The 22,359-nt window shown below is 34.6% G+C and overlaps 1 protein-coding gene across 1 annotated transcript in view; it reads right to left on the bottom strand.

Moving 5' to 3' along the window:
- The window catches only part of HIBADH (3-hydroxyisobutyrate dehydrogenase), a 95,915-nt gene that overhangs the window by 57,283 nt on the left and 16,273 nt on the right, over positions 1 to 22,359 (bottom strand). The window contains exon 4 of the mRNA XM_006201836.3: positions 20,263 to 20,384. Within this exon, the coding sequence (XP_006201898.1) occupies positions 20,263 to 20,384 (122 nt within the window). The remainder of the gene's footprint in view (positions 1 to 20,262; positions 20,385 to 22,359) is intronic.

The following is a 22,359-nucleotide window of genomic DNA, read 5'->3' as shown; positions in this document are numbered from 1 at the left end:
AAATACCGTACAACTCTTTGTGATCATCTGATTCGCACCGGTCCCCCCTCAACTAGATTACAAATTCCGTGAGGGTAAGGACTGCCAATTCTGATTGCTCACTTTCAGTGCCAACATAGTGCCTGACCCAAACTAGAAACATAATAAATATTTGCTGAGGAAATGAATAATGAAAGCCCATTAAAATCAACATAACAGGATACTTCCCTAACATATTTTTTAATCACCCTCAAACCAAAAGCTACCATTATATTTGAGATCAAATCCATAAAAACATTCATATTAATGTCAGAAACACGACAAGGGCACCTGTTACCACTACCGTTATTCAAAACTGTTCTGGAAGTATTAACCAGTGTAGTTAGGTAAGAAAAAAATAAGAGATCTTAAATTTAGAAAAGAAGAAGCAAAATTATTATTTTAGACCTGGAAAACCCAAAAGAATGAATTAAAAAACTATAAGAAACAGTAAAAGAGTTCAAAAAGGAAGTAGAATTCAAATGAATATATAGAAATCAATACTTCTCATATGTGTAAACAGCAAGTTAGAAATATACAAAAAGAATGGGCTCCAATGTTCACCAACAACAATAACAAAGATAAAAAGACTTTGGAATAAACTGTACAAGAAATGTTCAGTGTACAAAAAGAAAACTTTAAAATCCTAAGAAGAGACACAGAAGAAGAAATCCATAATGTGTAAATCTTACTTACTTTTGTAACTGTATCAATGGTCCATAAACTCAGTGCAATCCCAATCAGAATATTAACAGAATGTTTTGGGAGGAACATGATAAAATGCCTCTCATGTCTATTAGGAACAATAAATAAACAAAAGTGGTCTGGAGAATTCCAAGAGGGAAAAAAGACCAATGAAAGAAGATTATCCTCCTAGAAAGGAAAATAAAGCAACAGAAAGTTAAAATGTACTGCTTAGGAAAGAATCAACAATGAGATACCAACAGAAGAGTACAGAGAGCTCGGAAGAGACTCAAATACATAGTGGAATTAAGCGTGTGAAATTAAAAGGGTAACTGAAATTAATGGGGAAAGATGGACTTTTCACTAAGTGAATTAAAACAAAAAGTAATTTGGATCTCTACCTTCATTCCCTCCATCATAATAAATTCCAAATGAATCAATGATTTAAATTTTTAAAAATTAAATCATAAAATAACCAAAAGAAAAATGTGCAAATTAAAAAAAAAATTTATAATTTGGAGAGGGTAAGGCCTTTTAAAATAGGACCAAAACTCAGAAGCCATAAAAGGTAAGACTGACAAATTCAACAACATAAAAAATTCAAAACTCCCATATTTCAAAAAGTACTATAGAGTGGAAGGTATAGCTCAAGTGGTAGAGCTCATGCTTAGCATACACAAGGTCCTGGGTTCAATCCCCGGTACTTCCTCTAAAAATAAACAAATAAGCAAACCTAATTACCTACTGCCCCAAAAAAAAGTTAAAAGAAAAAAAGTACTATAAACAAAATGAATAATGAAACAACAAATGAGTAGAAAATATTTGCAAAATATTTTTCTCCCTACACATTCACCTTCATTAAAAACAAAACCTCCGTAAGAGCAGAAGTGTGTATGTGTGTGTGTTTTCTCAGTTCCGTCTTCCTAGGCCTAGCCTAGTACTTAGTACATGGTAGACAGTAAATAAATATTTGTTGAATAAATGAATGAGCATTTGACACTCATACATATCAATTAGAAAAGATCAGTACCGAGCAGAGTGCCCAGCATACTCTAAGTACTCAACAAACGGCTGCTGAATGAATGAATCCAATAAAAACATGCCTAAAGGACAGGAAGAAGCAATCACTGGAAAAAAAAACAAATAAACGGTCAATAAACATTCTTAAAATGTTCAAACGAACTCATAGTTAAAAAAAAAATCAAAACCACACTACGACCTTTTTTAACTATCAGATTAAAAAAAAAAAGTAAAGACAGTTTAGGCAAGAGTGTGAATAATTACTTTCCTACAGTGTTGGTGGAAGTATAAACTTTGGTGAAAAAGCTCGGTGTACTGTTTGACCCAGCAACTCCCTTTCTTAGAACTTCTCTGATAAATTTGCAGATACATGAAAAGTCCTATGTTCAAGAATATTCAGAGTGGCTTTTTTGTAATAGCAGAAGTTTGTCCACATAATAGAACAGTTTGTAGTAATTAAAAAGTGTTAAGTAAATCTATTACATATTAGAAGATATTAAATTACATTTTTTTAAAGTTGCAAAAGAGATTTCCTTTATTTTTAACAAGTGTGCATATACATATATATGCAGTAAAATATTTTAAAAATATTAAGATGCAGTCTTCAATTACAATATACAGAAGCTTTCAGAAGAAAAGGGAAATAGTCTTCATTTTATTTTAATAAACTGAAGGAAAAATAAGCAAAAAATAGAAAGGAAAGGCAGGAATACAAATACACGGAAGAAGAGGAAGATTTTAAAAAGAGAGAGACGAATGTTAAGAAAAACTTTATGGCCCTATGAGTCTGTATTTATGATTCATATCCTTACTTCCAAAAAAGATTTTTAGATAGCTGATAACACAAACACATGGACTATAAGCACTAAGAGTAGGAAAAGCAAGTCTCTCATGTTCACCACTGTATTCCCAATTCCTAGCAGATAGTAGTATGGACTAAATAAATATGTGGTAAGCTAAAGCTGCAAATGAGAATGGAAACCACATGGAAAAAGGGAATGCTGGGGGAAAATGATTACTACTGGGTACCTTAGCTCTGAGTCTCCCAGCAACCTCAGTAACATGAAAAACATGATGCTGCAAGTCAATAATCTTCCAACAGGTACATCATGATGGGAGGTATGGCCAGAATCCCCCAAACTGGATTCTTTTTCATCCCATACCATGGGTGCTGTAACCACAAAGACCTGTGTGCACTCCAGGTACCACTGAGACCGCCTAGCATTCTGATTCTTTCCCCTAATACCAGTAAAAAGACGGGCTTAAGACTGTGGACACGGTTACTATGCTTCGCTATGTTGCTCCTAACTATTAAAGCTAGGAATATATAAGAGGTAAAACATTAAAGACAGACGGGCTGAAAGAGGGAGTTTCAGATCAAAAACTACAGTCTATTTTCAACTTTCTATATTAATGTAAGGAAGGAAATATTAACGCAAATAACTGAAATGTGAGGATAATAAAAATTTGCCAATTGCCCCACAGACTCAGTTCAGGCTCCAACTTTACTCCCAGTTGTGTTACAGCTAATCTAGAGTGAGAATTACCCAAGAAAGAAAGAAACTGTCTTCAAATGCCAGGTAATTTGATTAGAATTTCCTGCCTGTTTTTAGTAACAAATTATTTGTAAGGAGGATTCAATCAATCAAACATTTATCTCAATGCAGTAGCGAGGTGGTGGCCAGTATCTTTCAACGCCAGTAGACAAACCACAGATTTGCATAAACGCTATTAGAAGTACACAATTACCTAAAAATACTACTAGTCAAAAAAAATTTATCAGAAGTAAACTAAAAAAGTTGTAGCCAAAGAGGGAAATGTCTCTTAGAATATTAGAAATATACACAAGGAAGTCTTTTTAGCAATAAACTAAGAATGCTATGCTATAAGACTTCAACACTGTCCCGTGAATCTTTCTGTGAACACAGAACTGCGTAACTGCTTTGCATTCATTCTTCTTTTATAAAATAGGGACAATCCTCATTATGCAGCCATCTCTCCCTGTAGGCTCAGAGAAGAAAGGTTTGACTATTTTCACCATTTATATTATTTCAGACAAAACGGACCATCATTTCTAGCTTTTATTCCTAAACCTTTTTAAAAGGAAGGGGAAAATTTACAAGCATCAGTGAGAAATACACATTATTATTGTTGATCTGCTGATGGGCTTGTTTGCTCAATAGTTTGAATACTCTGATTCCATTTTCTTCAGGAAACTGAAAGAAATAGTAATCTTTCCAGATCAAACTTCCACCAAGCAGTTTTAGCACAACATTTATCATACCTAGCAAAACCACAAGAGGACAACTCCATCTGCTACAACAAAACAGAGAGAGATAAAGGCCTCCAAACACTTAACAGCACTTTCCAAAAAAAGGGCCATAAACCTAACACCACTGAAAGAGAAATGCAATCTGCACTGTGCAGACCTAGACAGGAATTGCTTCAATACTATCTTTTTCCCTCTTCCTCGCCATAAAAACTACCCAGCCCTAGTTGTGATGTACAGATCTACATCCCAAGGCTCTTAGGAGATTAGGAACCCACAAGTACCAACAAAGACAGGAAACAAGAACTTCTTTCCCACACAAGCTTTACCACCATTTCATTTCAAAAATTACATAGAGTGAACATTGAAAAGAAAAGCAAAAAGTATGCCCACTTACAAGCAATTCCAAGACAAAGCAGGTACAACTCAAACTGGACATACAAGAACATCATCGCCCCTGTCAAACAAAGGTTAGGTACAGAACACCTTAAGAGAAGATGAGATTGATCCCACCCATTTTAGATAATTACTGGGAGGGAATCATTAAGTAGACCTTCAGAACACAAACAGTATCAAAGATCTGTGTTGTTATATGAGTTTATAAATAACAATGATAGTCAAAGCTGTGGTTTGGGGTCCAGAGGAAAAAAAGTTAATTAAATGTCATCCTTGGATTCAGTTCAAAGTACAGTTAAAAGGAAGGAACTTAAAGGAATTTCAATAAAGACAGAAAAAAATCAGATGCAATTAGATAAATTTTTCATTATTTTGAATTCTTTACATTTATAATTTGTATTAGTTTTTTAAATTATAATTAAAATTAAGCTGGAGGAAGGATAATAATGCAAATAAAATTAAATAGCAATTACTCAAAAGATCAGGGGGGGTTTTTGGGAGGGAGGTTTGAGAAAAGTTTTTCCTCAGAAAAGGTTTGCAGAAAAAATTATAAGTAGATGCTTGCTGTTCCTTTCTTTGTAACTATGTACACTGTGGTATTGTCATGTAAAAAACTCATCATTTAAAATTCAGACATAGGTAGGTATATCACCTTTATTTTTATTGCCAATGGAAAAAAATTCAGAGTTTAAGTAACTATAAGATGTGGAGGATATAATAGAGAAAAATAACCTCTTGTTTCTTAGATGCTGAGATTTTGTTTTGGCAGCGTAGGAGAGGACAGCCAAAGACGCACATCCACACAGATGCACATCTATGATTCTCAGTGGAAAATAAATGGGAAATAGTAAATGGTTAGGGCATGAAACCACAAACAGCTCATTTTCACAGTACTTTTTTCCAAAATTCACTCCCCAGTTGTCAACCTCATATCCACATGACACATACTACAAATTAAAATAGAAGTCAACAACCCCTTATTTTGGAATTTATTTGAAGTCTATCCCGGTGTTCAACTGTACTGCAAATACACTTAACAAGGGGTTTTCAGCATGGACATCAGAAGTATCATTATAGAGCTGTTTTTCTACTACTGTTAACTTTACATCTACATATAATTGACAATACATACAAACTCCCGAGTTCTTGCCCTTCAACAACAAAACAGAAATAGGTATTGTTCTTTTAGGTCCCTTATTATTCTTCGCTCTCATTACTAGTTTTCCCGTACCATCTCCCCCTCATGAAAGCACTGTCATATGTTCACATTAGCATATTTCCTGAAGTACCAGTTCACCCTTTTAAAGTCACAACCTCAATCTTCAAAACACACATCACCACTTAAAACACAGATAAAGATCCAGAATTGCTCATTTTTTCCTGATGAAGAATCTCATTATCATAGGCCACTGCGGTTAGAAAAGATAACATCACTGAAGTCAGGCAAAGCTAACCTTGACCTTGCCATAATCAGATGACCCACTAAAGGTCCCTTCTAATACAACCAACAATAGGAAAAGAGAGCAAAACCACACAAAAATAAGATTTGGCTAAATTGCAATTTTCATCACTACCTAGTTAGACAATTTTCTGACCAGCAATAATCACTGTTCCCTTGGAACTCTACCCCAATAAAAATCAGGGTCAAAATCTCCTTAAAAATTTTTTTTTCTTCCTTAAATTTCTGGCCAGTATTCTCTACTCTGCCTTTTCTATCCTTTCATTTCACAGCAATCCATCTAGTAAGCATTTCTGGAAATGGTTTGGTAGACAACAAGCTGGGAATCTTTAGAATAAGAACAAACTGAAATGAAAGAAGTTTCACATACAACTTCCAAAATAACCTGGGAACTGGTACAAGGCTGTTCTTCAGTGTTCTGAGCTGTAGTAACAGAATGCTGGTTTGTTGTTTTCCTGCAGAACCCACCAACAGAAGGGGAAGAAGGGCCTACTTACCCTTCACTCTCCTTTCCAAACAGCTGCCAATCATGTTTGGAGCTAGAAATCTATGAGGATGAAACCAGACACTTAACACTGAACACTTGAAATTCTCACTCTTAGCATGTGCAAAACCAAGGTTAGGTGAGGTTCGCTTTTTTTCCCAAATATATACTAGCATTTTGCATTTCAGCATACCTGATCTTTACAAAATTCAGAGAAAATTTGATAAAGCAAAATGTCACAAACATCAGATTTTCTTATGGCTTTCAATGAAACCTGTGTTTTATACTTAAACTATGAGGAGTATGAGTTTGTTCGTTCATTTATTTCTTTTTTTAACATAATCTGAATTAGGTATAGAAAGTATCTTTCACCGAGTTATCTTTAGAATGAAACTATTAAAAGACACAGATGCACACTCACGCACCCCACACTGCTCTTAAAGGCCTTCTATAAAAGCTGCTGGGACAGAGTTCTCTTAATATGACTGAAGAACTGTGTTTATTGAGAGGGGTTAAAAATATGACAGGATAAAAACCATCAATTCCCAATACACTATAATTCTTTCAGTAAAACATACAATGATAGCTGTAATGTCAAATTAGACTAAATGCTGTACTTTATTATTATTGGGCAATAAACTTTGATACACTGTTAGTCGTAAATCTTAATGTTGAATACTATAAACATTCTTTAAAAAAGTATACGTGCACACTGAAACTCAGTATTACTGTAAAGGCCGATTTTTGGTATTTAAAAAGTTGCAAAAGCACATTTAACCAAATAATTTATTTTTGAAAATAAAAATTTTAAAATGAGCTAAAAGAGTAAACATATGTAAAACTGTCCTGTATACTCATACTTCAACCATATAGCTAAAAAGATACACTTTGGCTCTTTTTAATCTTTCAAGGAAGTTATTTTTGAAGGTTTAAAACTTCTGGTTTTTACTTCTGGTTCCACATTTTCTTGTCCCTTTTATTCTTGTAGTCAACTAGATTCAAGACCAAAAGCAAAACTGCTTTAAATTCCTTACGTGGCCTTTTAAAGTCAACTAATAATTCGTCCTATATTTTGATGGGGTAGGGGTTAGAGAGTGTCACTGCATGAAAAAGTATTTCCGTGACAAACCAAAGCCTTTTCGTTATTGTAGCAACCAAAAGAATTTCCAAACTTGAAGGTACTGTTCCTTTCATAATATTTTAAAATCCTCTAACCTAAAATCTTTATAAAGTCTTTATAATTCCATGTTGTCATATTGTCCCTTCCTAAATGAGCCTCAACTTCCTCACTAAAAAAATGAAGACAATCTGCATTTCATGAAGTTCCACAAGAATTAAATGGTTTAAAATACACAAACCACCTAGCATGATTGCCTGACACACCAAAGGTACTTAATATTAAATATTTAATACTTAAATATTAGTTGCCATCTTCTAAAAAATTCTGCATTTTAAGGTGATTAAAAATATTTTGAATCCACTTATTGATAAAGCTGTGTGCATTTTAATGCTTTCCACTCCATTAAGCTTATCAGGTTTTTTCCAAGGAAGCGGGGTAGGGAGAGCAGCAGACAAAAACTGAAACAGAAAAACAACACGGATGCTGTTGCCCTTACTTTCATTCTCTTCAGTATTTTTTTTTTATAAACTTGAACTTTTACCCCCCTTGTCTATTTTTCCAAGAAATAAAATTTTTCTTCATCTCTTTGTTAAGAAGTCAAGTCTAAAACTAAGCAGATATCATACGCCAAAGCACACACTGAAAGTGGGTATGGTGTATCTTGGTTGCTGAACATTTTACGGTGTAAGGGCCTCACTCAGTCTCAAGAAAAAAAAAAAAAAAGACTGAAGATTACTGACAACTAAGCATTCTCTCACAGTTATGAATTATTTCACACTACTTGAAGGATTCACTTGATTAATTTGATATGCAAACATAACTTTCGCCTTCTTTACTCTCAATCCTGTTGTTTTTTATGCCACAGAATCCACTGATGACTAAACTCTTTGCATTCCAGTTCACTTCTCAACACCCTCTCTCTACCCCAACACCCACCCAGCCCCCAGAAGATGCCAGCATTGTTTGTGCAGAGTTGGAAACAATACACTCCCACTGCTGGTTAATTTACATCAGATACGGACAGGCCTAGGGAGCAGCGTGCAGTCTTTTTCCCCTCTTTCTCCTCTCTCTCCCGTCTCCCTTTTTTTAATTTAAATTACTCTTTTTAATTTAAAAACTTCCGGATGTTTTATTACCTTGGCAGCTTTACTTTTTCTCTGGACTAACTAAAAAGGTAAGTTTAAACAGTTTTTGTCAGGTTAATGCCTTGTCTTCTTTACACATGTATCTGACAACCAGAAATCATAGTGTAAAAACTGCAATGATGATGTTGCATTTTACCATATTAACTCACGTTCGGCACAATTTCATTTTTTTTGGTAATATAAATATACAAAAAACAAAAATATTTTACATACAGTTAAACTGATTGTTCTCGGATCATCGTTATCAGCAGCTACACATGTGCTCCTGAAGGATACAAAAGGACTTGATGCTTGCTTTTGCTGTTTTCGTTCTTTATATTTTTTAGAAAACCATACAGTATTATACATGCAGATACAGTAAGTCACTGTTTCCTTGACCAATATTTATGGAAAAGTACAAAATCATTTAATTTTTTAAAATCTAATGTTAAAAATACTATGAAGTCTAAAAGCCAGCTTTTCTTTGAAAACCACATTTAACTGTCTCCTAGTCAGCAGTTTATAGTTTATGTTAAACTATTTAATAAAATTTATAATTAAAGCCACTTCAGAGATTGAAATCCTAACTTTCCAACCAACAAATTTCATTCAATTACATATTTTATCTAAAAATCAAGTAAGTTAAACACGTTCTATCAACATAGTTTCAAAAGAAGTAATGCAAAGACTCCCCAACATATGCAAATGATATAAATAATTAAGAACCACATTTTATTCATTTAAATTTTAAAACACTTCCACCCATGAGACTCCAGAAGTTTGGGCACGCAGTTTTAACTTTTAATATTCACTTTCTGCACTGCTTTCTCTTCCCTTCTCATCCTAGCTCCCTCCTACACGTACCCCAACACAGACATAAAAAAATCATTTAGCCCAGTGGTATTTGAGTACATCGCCCCTCCTCCTCCACTTAGACAGTCTTGCCTTTTATATCTATGTGGAGGTTCCCATGGCAACACTCACTTACACCAATACTATTTCCAACTGAAATGAGAGAAGCCAAAATCTTAATGCTTCATTACTAAATTACACACATCCTAACGAGTAAGGATTTTTTTCTATTATTTTTAAATGAAAAAGTAGATTTATAGAACTTCAGCAAAAAAAGTCATTTAACATTTTAGAAATAACTAGAAAAATAGTCATTGTAGACAATTATAAATACCTCTGCATATTACATGAGATTTGTATGTGTTTATTACATAAAACTGATATGCTGAGCCAGTAGGCTGACTCAATTATAATTATAAATAGTATAATTTTTACTAATCTGTCCTACTGTATCAAATTCTTTTTTTCCCCCTTAATGTTGGCTACATAGCTTACAAAAACCCTGGTGAGAAATTCTTACAAAACAAGCCAAGGAGCAATTCATGGACAGCAGGAGGCAATTCCAGAACACAGACACAATCTATAAAGAAAAACCACTACAGCTTTTTGATGTTAAATAAGTAGAAATATCAGCATACAACAAAGCTAAGAAGCAGGCTGTTGTATCAAGTTTAAAAGTAAAATATTCAGTGTCAAATGTCATGAGTCCCTTTGTCTAGACTTTGAAACGTGAAATTTTCATAATTTTTAAAACAAAGTTTTCTTTGTAATACTAAAGGTTCTTCGTATTTAGCTTTAGTACAACACAAATTACAATCAAGTTATTCAAAGTATAGGGAAGGGGAGGGTTGTGTTTTGTGTGTGTGTCTCTGTGTTTAAAAGCAGAAACATCAAGGTGGGAGGTCAAACATTTACTTTGAAAACATATACATTTCTTAATCAGGTTGTACACACTGAGAAGCTTCAAAGGAAGAGGTGAGAATATAAAACGAGTAATATTTCATAAAGCTTTTTGATAAAAAAATCAAAGCTAAGTATCAAGCACCTCTCTGTATGGTGAACACATTTTTTTAAAAGGATAAAAATCGATAGGATGTACACTGAACCTTATTTATTCTGACATGTAGCACCTGAATAGTTGTATTAAACAATTTTTCTGTAGTTTATTAACTTATATATGGGTTCATAGAAATAGAACATTACTATGTATTTTAATGAAAAAAATCTTTTTAATAAAACTTATAATGAGCCTTTTTTTCTGCTTTTACCTTATCACTTTCTTGAAATGAGCTAATTCAAATGACTGTAACAGGACTCCTTCAAAACCAGTACAGGAAACTACAAGAACTGACTTTCCCCAAAACAGCTTTAAGACATGAACATAGACTGCCTAAGGAACCTAACCTAGTCAGGCCTCTGAAAAGGACCAACCTGCAACTTTCAGAGGTCTTTCCTCTTTTTAAAAATTCCCATACAGTGAAAGCTGCTGACACTTTATTTTATAAGGGCTGGGGCTGGTGTAGAGAGGGGGAGGACAGAGATTTGCTGCCCTGGGGGACTTCTGCAATATTTGTGAGGGTTTTTATAGGCAGAATCCTCTCTGGAGTGTTTAGACAAGAAAACCAAAACCAAATATATATATATTTATTTATTTATATACATATATATTTATATTTATATACATATATATAAAACCAACTGTTAAATGCTCGTTTTACTTGAAAAAAAAGTTGGCAGGGGGAGCAATCCTCAGCAAATGTTTCAACATTTTAATTTACTTTCATTTCAGTATTAACCACCGAAAAGCAAACACTTGCAGAGTTCAGAAATCTTTTCAGTTCCTTGGAGACATTTCATCAACCTAAATATTAGATGTATTTTTAAGTCAACTTCAAAAGTAAAACTCCAGAAGTATTATGACCTCTCTTGAACAAAAAAGAATGTTTTTTTTAATCCTCCCTTTTTCACAAGCAGGTTTGGATGTAATGCCACCTGGTGGCACAGAAAAACTCCTAATGGAGGCTTACGTTTTTAGAAATTGAGCTGTTGCCTGAAACACCAACCACCCCTTTTGACTACTCTGCCTTCTTCCTAAACAAGTTATTCATCCTGTAGTATAACAATAACTGATCATTCTTATTTTAAAACTTTAAAATGTTAAGCAATTAACTGCATGTGACAATTTCCTTATGTGACAATCAAAACAGAAGCAAAATATTTTTTTCAAAAACCTGAATTGTACCAAAGCTTTAATTTAAAAGAAATGCTTAAGAATTGGGGATGTAGGGATGGAGTAACCGAACTGCTTTGTAAAATTACACTGTATAATTAATTCCACGGTAAGAATGTTTTTATGGTGTGTTTTGGTGACCTTTTATTACCATCAAGTTCACAATGCTGGTGGGCTGCCTTTTAATCCCTCCGCAGACAAAGGCCCTAAATAAACACAGATCCCTTCCTGGGAAAAAGTCCACTCTGGTTAAATGGTAAGGAAATGAGTAAATCATTAGTAATCTTTAAAGCCAAAGCTATAAACTCAAGTTACCTTAAGTTGAAATGAAAGTGTCCTGCAAGAGTTTCAAAGTTCTGTCACAGATAGAAATCTCCAGCTCTTGACTCCAGACTAGGCGCCAGCTGATAAACAAACAATTTAAGTCAAGAGCTGGAGAATTCCCAGCTTTTTCATTTAATGGCTTTGGCCCAGAGTATTTATTGCCTCCAGTTTTATTCTCACTTAGCTCTAAGAGGAAATTTAAACTCATCATTATCTTAAAGCCCCATTTGCGTAGCAGTCAGCTCACCTGATAGTGCTCCTCTTACTCGGTACCAGTTTGAGTCTCTACGAGAAGTGATGTAATAATGTAAACTAATTAACTATAGTTTTAGGTTGACTTTTTAATAGGCTAAATAAATTCTGTTCAATATAGTTTATATCCCTACTTGGGGTAGTAACAATTCTGAAAAATTTAATTTTGCAGTTTTAATCCAAACTACCAGCTAAAATGGAGAAGGACAGTGTAATCGCCCTCTTACTCCCTGACATGCACCCACCCTGCCTCCCTCCCCTCAACTCTCACCCTTGTCCACTAGCCCTTGAATACCATATAAAGCAACTTTTCTGTATCAAATGTAGACTACTTCTATTAACTTCAAAACACCCAGTGTTGCTGGGTCTATCTCCTAACAGAGCAGTGTGCAAGATTTAAGATGTAAATGCTCGATCATGAAAAGCTGTTGATTTTATACAACAACTAGTAAGAATATAAAAGTACAGCCCAATTAAAGTCCATGACATACCATCAAATATTTCTAAATGCTTTTTCTTAAAGTTTGCTACTAAAGATTACAGATCTCAAACTCAGAATTATACTTTCTCTTATTCCTTTCTCAAAATTTATCATTTACTTTTTCAGAAAAATCTCATCTTTACTCAGAATTTTATGTCAAAATAATTCTTTCAACTATCTGAGTGTTTGCAGATATTTGACAATTACAATAAATCAACTCCTTCCTCTAGCTGCTTATCAATGAAAAATGCTGCAAGAAAATTTTTATAGCCTAAGGTAAAGGGTTAATGTGGCATTAATGCAAAGAAAAATTCTTTCTCTCTCACTTCTTAATTTTTAGAAAGTTTTATAAACCCATCTTGGCTGGAAAAGCCAATTAACTATTGCAATGTCTGCCAAGACTATTTTTTTTACTCTTTTAATGTATGTACATAGCACATTAAAAATGTTGGCCACTTGAGTACAAGTATTACCCTCACACATAAGAATTAGTGGAAATGATATATAATTAATGATAAAATTATTTGTATGCCTGGCCTCATATTGTTTCACTTTTTAAAAACTCCCTAAGAACAATGCTGTCTTAGACTGCAATGGATAAACATTCTGATGACCACAACTAACAGTCAATAACTCAGTTAAAAAAGACGTCAGGTACAAACCTTAAAATTCTAAATACTCTTCTAAAAGAGTCCATCTCTCTCACATTGCTGGACGTAACTTGAGCTAAATACAAAACAACAACAAAACCGCTCTACCTTCGGGTCGAATTTATTTAAGGCAGAAGAGAGATGTTAGTTGGTTATCATATATCTTCATTGGCCATGTTGGGAGGATGGCTACTATGAAATGTGCATGTAAATTTAAATTTTTCAAAATAAACACCTCAATGTAAAATAAAATAGAATTGTATGGCAAATATATATAGAGAAAAACTCAACTTAAGAAACTTTCCATCTGCTAACATCAAACTTTAAGAAAATCAGACACCTAGAAGACTGCAAATAAATCTGATAACAGTTTGATAGTGATGACAAGGCCCATATCAAATTCTTAATTCCATTGCCTCCTCCCACTTCACCCCAATAGCTATCCAGGGATTACAAGAAAAACAAAATAAAGACATGTAATACATAAAGTATACTGGAACTAACTGCACACTGCTTAGGAATTAATAGATGTTAATGGAAAATAAATTATACGCAATTAATAGCTTCAGGAGACTTATTTACTAAATCTACTTCACCTTTATATAAACACTGCTAGGCAGTCCTGAACTATGTGACCAGACCCAATTGTGTCTGGTCTGACTTACATCCTGACTGGCAATTAAAGGACATTAAAAATACCCTGGGATTACTTCAGACAGGACCCTGCCTTATCCACGCACTTTCCGACAAAACCATGTGAGGAGAACACAGTGTTCCTCCACCATAGGACAGAGCCTGGTAAGAGCAACCCTGGTAAGAGTTACTTGACTGGAAATTGCAGTGCAGTTAAAATCTGCCCTACAGATTTGGAGATGAGGGAACGGCAAACTGCAAGAGAGTAAGTTCTAAGAAATAAACTAGGTTGTTGTTAACAATAATGATTATTACTAACAATAACTGATAGTAATAATACAAACACGGAGGAAGTGATCACCTTGCCTTCTCTAACCATTCTTTTACTATTTTCTTAGTAGACAAGTTACTAAAGCTGTCTCAACTGTTACCGTGGGCAGTGAGTCAGCAGTCTTCTCTAAATGTGTTAAGAACTCATTAACACCTCATGTAGGGACTCTTGTCCATGACAACTGTTGTAAGGGAGTCTCAGGCTTGCCAAAGAATGTAAAAAGAGGTTTTTATGGGCACCTCTTTGGGACTAATTTCAAAGAAATCCTTGGAATTTATTTACCAAACATTTCTGAACCACTTTGTGCAAACTGGAGAAGATCCCAGGCAAAAGGTATCCTCCAGAGACAAAAAAGATACTGAATGGATACAGGGTAATAAGCAAAATTATGAGTAAATGTAAATGGTTAACATAATTAACCCATTTCTGGTGTACTGGTACTGATGATCTTATTCTATTTCTAAGGAAATAGATTTGTCCATCAAATCAAGTTAAAGAAAATTTTAATTATTTCAACTACTAAAGCTTTGAATAGCACCAAATCAGACCAAGGAGAGGCTTACTTTGATAGTTTTCAACACAGAATAATTCAGGTCTCCCACACAAAAGTCAATGCCACAAAGTCCTTTAAAATTTATAATAAATAATAGAAGTTCATCATTTAAACAATAATAGTAGTACAATTCTTTAAAAGGAAGAACCCATGAAAAGGAATTATCTTAATCATGTTAAAACAACTTATTTCAAAACATCTCAAAAAATAAAATCTTACTGAGGTAAGACTAAAAGGTAAGAATACACAATGCACAGAATACTACCATGTAATCAAACAGCTTGCCATAGCCCTTCCCCCTCCACACATTATAAATCACAGCAAATTCAGTTATATGAAATTTGGTAAAAAGAATTTGATTTTGGACAGAAATAGCAATGTTTCAGCCCAAACCCAAGTAAGATTGCCAAGTTATAAACCTACTTAAGAAAATGTTTTAATGGAAATGCCAATAGACCCTTAACTATAGTGGTGTTATGTATGTGCCAAAATACGAAGTTTTTGTTTTTGTGCTCCCTTTACCATAAATTAGATACAGATCAAGTGGAAAAACAGTAGGTATCCAGTCCAGTGAGCAGTAAAGGCCAAGACTGGACACTTGATTTTAAAAACAATAATGGAGTCTATATGAGACTTTCATTGAAGAATTTAGCAAGCAAGTCTAGCACTGTAAGAGAAACTCCTTAATAAGTTTTGTGCTTACTATTCATATATATACTAAGAATACCTCAGACAAATTACTAAAACTTAACCCAGCCAAGGAGAGTATAAAATTTGGTTTCCTGGTAGGGAACTGTTAAACAAACATATACACGCAAGTTCAATTATTTAATTCTGACTTTAATCCCTAACCAGAGCAATACAATTTAGCAAATCAATGAGGCTTGCCAGCACAGAAAGCCTTGGGCTAACTAACTACAAGTGCCACTTCATAGTCACATAGTCAAGGTTTCTGTGCAAACCAACAGACGTATTAGGCAATCAGTGAGCTTATTCTTCAATTATTCAAGCACAGTTAAATGCTGTAATTATGCCCTTGGAGCACACTGAACAGTATTTGGTCATTAGTCACAAACAATAGTTTTTAATTTGCTTTATGTCTAGCATTCATTATACAAGAGAGGTGATCAAACTGGAACTAACTCTGTAGTAGCAGACCTACTCCACACTAAAAAAAAAAAAAAAACATGTGCCCAAAATGGTGTGACTAAACACTTCACTTTAAAGAAGGATTACACCTTTTATAAAGATGTGATTTACACAAGACAGATAAACAGATTAGGGCATCATACTTATGAGGCCAGTGCCATGGGCTAACTGACAGACATAAGCCCCAGTTAGCTTTACTTTGATAACCACAAACTGTTAAACAAAGGCATGGCATTAGACATATGAGGAGTCAAGGTATAGGTGATTCAGTTTAACTGACTCTGAGGGAAACTACCTGCTAAGACTTGGTGATACAAAGATAAAGGTTCCACAAACACCAAGCATATTCATGCCCTAGTGTGCTTACAGAGCACCTCCCTCCACCAAAAACACTCTTCCCCTGGACCTGTGCATTCAGGTCTCTGCTTAAATGTCACTTCCCCAGAAAAGGCATCCTGTCCATTCTAGTCAAAAGGCCCTCCCCTCAGTCTCTGTCTCCTTAACTGTTTACTCTGCCTTTTTTCTTTCATAGTACTTATCATGGAAGTTATTCTTGTTCATTTGTTTATTCTCTCTATTCCTACTACATCATAAGCTCCATGATGCAAAAGACACTGAATATCTTTAAAGTTCTAACTCTAGTACCTAGAATATACCTTGTACATAGGAAGTACCCAAAAATGTTTACTGCGTGAAATGAGGAATGAAGCATGTCCCTTGCTATCAAGGTGCTGTCAGCATAATAGAGAAGATTAGAGTGTATAATCAGAAAACAGTATATAATCTTCTAAGAGTTATGTAAATATAATAATTTAAGACATTTCATTAAAGAAAAAATGAAGACCTTCATTTTTAGAGTTACTTTTAAGTTCCTGGCTCTCCCTAATATCCAAGTAAACTTCTTTTAATTTGTTAACAGAAATACAATGAAAAATGAAACTAAAGATGGTAAGAGGATTATATGAGCTAAACAGTTTCCTTTCTTTCTTGCTTAAAGAATACTTACTAAAGAACTGTCAAATCTACTTGTAAATTCCACTGGTTCCCCTCTGATGTAACTGGGAATCATCTACTAGGTTTCTCGTTGATCTTTAACATAAATTTTCCATTTCCACAATGAAAAATCCTTCTCCTGCCCTGGAAACAGCAACATAAATCAAATCTGGTGCTACGCTCTCTCTTTAAATAGCCATAGAGGTGAATATAAACCGAGTCAAATTAAGTATTAACAGCCACCTCGGATAGGGCAAAGACATCGTTTTTCTACACTGCCTAGCATGTCGCTGTGATCAGACTGTTAATAAAGAGTTCCCTTTCTGGTTGCTAAGTATTGGGAATACTGCTGTACTGTATTATTTTGCATTTTGTAACTATTGCAAATTGTTTTATTAGTATATTTTCGTAAATTCTAAATGTCTAATCTAAGAACTTACTCTTTAAGTTGTTCTGAATATTATTCTACTTCTTTTAGCCTAACCCACCACTTTGATCACAATCACACTTCCCAGTGGCACCTACTATTATAATTAAGATTTTGAACACAGTCAAATACTTACTATCTGACTGATGTTAGAATGTAGAGGCAGTTACATAGTTTAACCTCAGGGAGAGGTCAATAATCTGGAGATAATAACCTAGAGAACAGCTTGGGAGTGAGAAATAACTGCAGAAAGGCTCAAAGTACTTGACATTAATCTTGAATCAAAAAAAAAAGAAGATTTTTGATTTTATCAACCATACTTTATTAAATGCCCACCTGGAGATACACACTGGTGATAGAAAGTTTAAAAAAAGATGGTATCTGCCCTCTTCAGAGTCTAGTAGTGGAAGAAACTGGCATAAACATAAGCTTAACACAATGGCCCTCGCAACAGCACAGATCCTGTACTATGGGAACACAGAAGAACGGCATGGAAAATAGCCTATTACATATAAAACAATCCCCTCTCCCCTCTGCTTTCAGGTATAATGCTGTTCAAATCCAAGTCCTTATACCTAGGAACGGATCCTGTCCCCGTCAAGCTCAAACATGTTAGAGATATACACCAAGATACTGCTTTAATGTCTCTTTTTCTGGAGGTTTGATTAAGCACAGTAACCAGATGGATCCCAAAGAGGAAGAACGCAAAAAACTTTGATTCTATCCCAACCCATCTCCAGAACAAAAGCCTCCTTGATAGGCAGTTAATAACATTCCAGGATGGGGGCAACACAATAGGACTAGCCAAATCTCTCTGGAGTTCTTCAGATTCCAAAATAATGGCTTCTCAACCATTTCTTCTGAAGTGACTCTGGAACAGAAGTGTCAGGCCTCTTCCGGATTAGAAGGCAGCCTCTGAGGGTTAGAAAAGAAGGCAGTTCCTCCCCTCACTCACCCACCAGGGGTTTCACTCCAGGCAGTGCCTGTCAGCTAGACAGAAGACAGAGGACCAGCCAGTGAGTGAGATAAAATTCTTAGAAATGGGGTTAACAGTAGGCAACTGATAAGAAAAAGAGAGAAGGCCACTGAAAGGAATAGGGTCTGGCAGTGTGGGGAAAACCTTAGTGAGCTGGGAGAGTAAGATGCTAGTTCTAGATCTGCTATCAAGCTGGAGAACCATGGGCAAATCACTTAACCTTTTTAAATCTCAGTTTGCCATCTACAAAATAACAGTCATATTAAAGTGTTGCTAAGGTCCCTTCTAATAATAAAGCTCAATTCTAAGAGTACAAAAAACACTTAAAAGCTAGACATACTTTAACTCTAGCAGTCCACAGGAACATCCTAATGACACTGAGTTTTACCAACTTACCTTTCCAGATGTTACTAAACATGTGTATCTCATATCTCACCAAGGTAGTTACTTAGGCAACATTTAGTCAAACAATCTCCTTTTAATCAGAAATACAGAGGCATAAGTCAGGGACCTGTTAATAGCAAACCTAACTCTTCTCTGGAATAGCTTAATAATAAAACTTCACCTTAGCAACTAAGCTTTGGCATTGAAATTGGCCTTTATTCTAACTGCACTGTAATAATTCTCCTTCAGAAAGAGTTTTGTCAGCACAGGTAGCACACTGGTCAATACAATAAATAACAAACACTTCTACCTAAGTATAGAAATAGCAACTACATTGGCTCCATCAGTTATCTACTGCTACATACCACTCATGCCAAAACCTAGTGGCCTTATTTGCTCATAATTCTGGGGGTGAGCAATTTAGACCATGCTAGTTGGGCAGTTCATTTATTGGTCAGGCCTGAGGTCAGTAATGCAGCTCAGTCATCTGGGAACTGGACTCGGGCTAGACAGTCAACAAGACCTCACTTACACACTGGGGAGTTAGTGCATCTCTCCAGCAACCTAGTCCAGGCTTCTCTATGCAGCAGTGGAAGAGTTCCCAGCAGCAAGACAGAGCAAGCCTCAATATACAAAGTGCTTTTGAAGTCCATCCTTGTGTAACATTTGCTAATACACCACTAGCCAAAGCAAGTCAGATGGCTAAGCCTGGAGTTGGATGGAGAAGTACACAGTGTAGAATGAGAGCTGTAATCTATAAAGGGCCATTACTGTAATAGTTCACCACATTAGCTGTTAGCTGCTTTTAGCCAAATAATGAGAAAGATTTTACAGTTTAAAGAACAGCCTTCCATTTAGCAATCTTTAATTCTCTCTTAGAATAAACTAGAACTTAGTTTATAAGAAAATAGTATTTCCTAATGCAGTAGAATATGAAACAAATTAGCTTTAGTCTTGAGCAAATAACTAGTTTCCTCAGCCTCATCTTTCTAGGCTTCAACTAGAAACTAGCCTTCAACTAATAGTTGAGGATGTATCTGCAACTCTGCCACTGACTAACATAGTCTTGAGATAGTTACCTAACACCTCTGGGTGCTACTTCCATCCTTTGTAAAGTGGGAACATCACTCCTTGTTCTGTCTATCTCATACGGTCGTTTTTCCAACTGAACTGAACCCAAGTTTTTAAATATTTATTGAAGATAACTATGTTCCAGGCATTGTGCTGTGAAACCAGAGACTTAAAAGACATACTTTCATACTTCCACAATGTAGAAGAATGTGAATTTTAAAAACTGGAATATAAGTCAGTTTTGCTTTGTTTTTATTTTTAAAGAGGAATTGAGTATCTGTAATAGCTCTAAAAATAACTCGATATATCTTGGGTACCACAAAATTGTAATTGTTACTTTGACAAACAGAATAGGGGTGCATGTATTTTAGCTACCACTTACCACCAGAAACAGGGGCATCCATGAAAACTGCTCCCATTTTCTCAACTTCTTTGGCCAATTCTTTCGAAACCATAGGATCGATAGTACTGGAATCTATTAATAATGAGCCTTTCTTCACTTTCCTAAGTAAACAAAATAAACAAAAATATAGTTTTTAAAAAAACCCATAGTTTTATAGTTTGAAAAATATAGTTTACAACTCTGAATAAACATTCAGAATGTAAAAGCTGCCAGATATCAAGGAGGTCTTTGGTTTAATATTAAAAACATTATTAGAACTGGTTCAAAAATCTCAAATTCATTTTCAGATCAATTATAGTTCAAAGTAAACTCAAACTCTTTCAAACAAAAATAATCTAATAAACTACACAGCATAAATTCTGGTTTCAGGCTAAGATGTAAGCAATTTAAAACACCTATTAACTTTAAAAGGGTTATTTGGTAGGATTTAAATTTTTGTTTATAAAGTAGCTGGGTCTCTTTAAAAAGTAATTTACTTGTCTTTAGCAAGTCATATTGCAAATTTCACATCTCCATTTCATTTCCACTAGGTAGAATGAACAAAAGCAATCAAAATTTAGCCATTTGCTTTAGGATGGCATATTCTTTAATAACTGTAACTTTTTAAAGACAAAATAAAACATCAAACAGGCAGAAAGAAAAATATAGAAATGGACATAGAAATCTCAGTCTTTTTATTCTTTATGGTAAATTTATATACATACATTGATGAAAGAGGGGAGCAGTCTTTTCATATATCATATTTTATACCAATATTTAGATGATATTCTTAAAGTAAAACAGCTTTGTTTATACTATAAATGCAGACTATATACCTATATAGTTCCCTACAGTCTATAATCTATGGATTCACTGGCTTGGAAACTCTGACTTAAATTATACTTAAAGGGGTATGGCTAACCTTTAAATCAAACTTCTCAAAGTTCTCACTACAGATAAACTAACCTGGAAGACATTTAATCATAATTATGATTGAAAAATTAGAACTAAATAAATATAAATATTGAAGGGAAAATAGAAAATCATTGCTTAAAAACTACAAAAAAAGAAAATGTTTTTCTTAGAAAAAAATAGCACACAAAATGCTTTAAACAACAATGTTAGACATATGAATTATTCTGATCGAAATGCAATGATTGGGTATATTCCACAGAAAAGAAATAGCATACTCTGTTATAGATCACCTCAGTGTGTGGAGTTTCACTTTATATAGCCTAAAAGATAAGAATTAAGTTTACCAGTCTTCTGTGATATTCATATTTTTAAGATCTTAAATCTTTAAGCAAATGGGAGATCGTCTCAAAAATTATACATGCACTGGGTGTGAAGAAATGATCCTGACCCAAAAGAAAATAAAGAACCACCCACGAGAAGCAAATTACAGTTCGATGTACAGCCTTACTCTTTCAAAGCACTCCCTAGACAAAACTGCCCTGGTGGCTGGCCACCATATTTCTTAATTAAGGATATTAATAAACGTAGGATTTTGTCGCTACAAAATTTTTAGTAACTTTTCCTTGAGCAGTAAAGCAGTAAAGCATAATTGGAACAGAGTAGGTAATGAGACAGCTAGGTCACCTCAGGACCACACACATTGTGAGCCTGAGGGCTCCATCCAAAATAAGTGTCTTTCAACTTTCCCTGAAATCTAAACATTTATCTTATCAGCTTTCTGCCTAATATTCAAGTGTTTTTTGCTTCTAAGTCTGTTAATTTTCCAAAGCAATTCAATTTCCCAAAACCTCAAATTTCATATATTACAGACTCAGGAAATTAAACTCTTCTTTTAGCCCTTCATGTGTCTATAATGCCTACCACTTTGTTCTAGCTTTTTGCTGAAATTCAACAACAAAACAAGTTAGGAACAGGAATTAGTAAGACCAGAAAACTAAATTGGGAATTCAACCGCTGTCATCCCAACATAACCACAAGGGTTTGGCAATAGGTAGCAATTAACCAAAAGGTTCTCAAAGCCAGGGAAGCCAGGCACTGGGTAGGAAACTCTAACCTAAATCACATATTATTTAAAGAGCTACTGCTAATCTTTAATTTCAACTTCTCAAAGTTCTTACTACA

This window comes from Vicugna pacos, chromosome 7 (genome assembly GCF_048564905.1).
Source record: "Vicugna pacos chromosome 7, VicPac4, whole genome shotgun sequence".
Taxonomy (NCBI): Eukaryota; Metazoa; Chordata; class Mammalia; order Artiodactyla; family Camelidae; genus Vicugna; species Vicugna pacos.
Note: the sequence above shows the minus strand (reverse complement) of the source record. Positions and strands in the feature narration are given on the sequence as shown.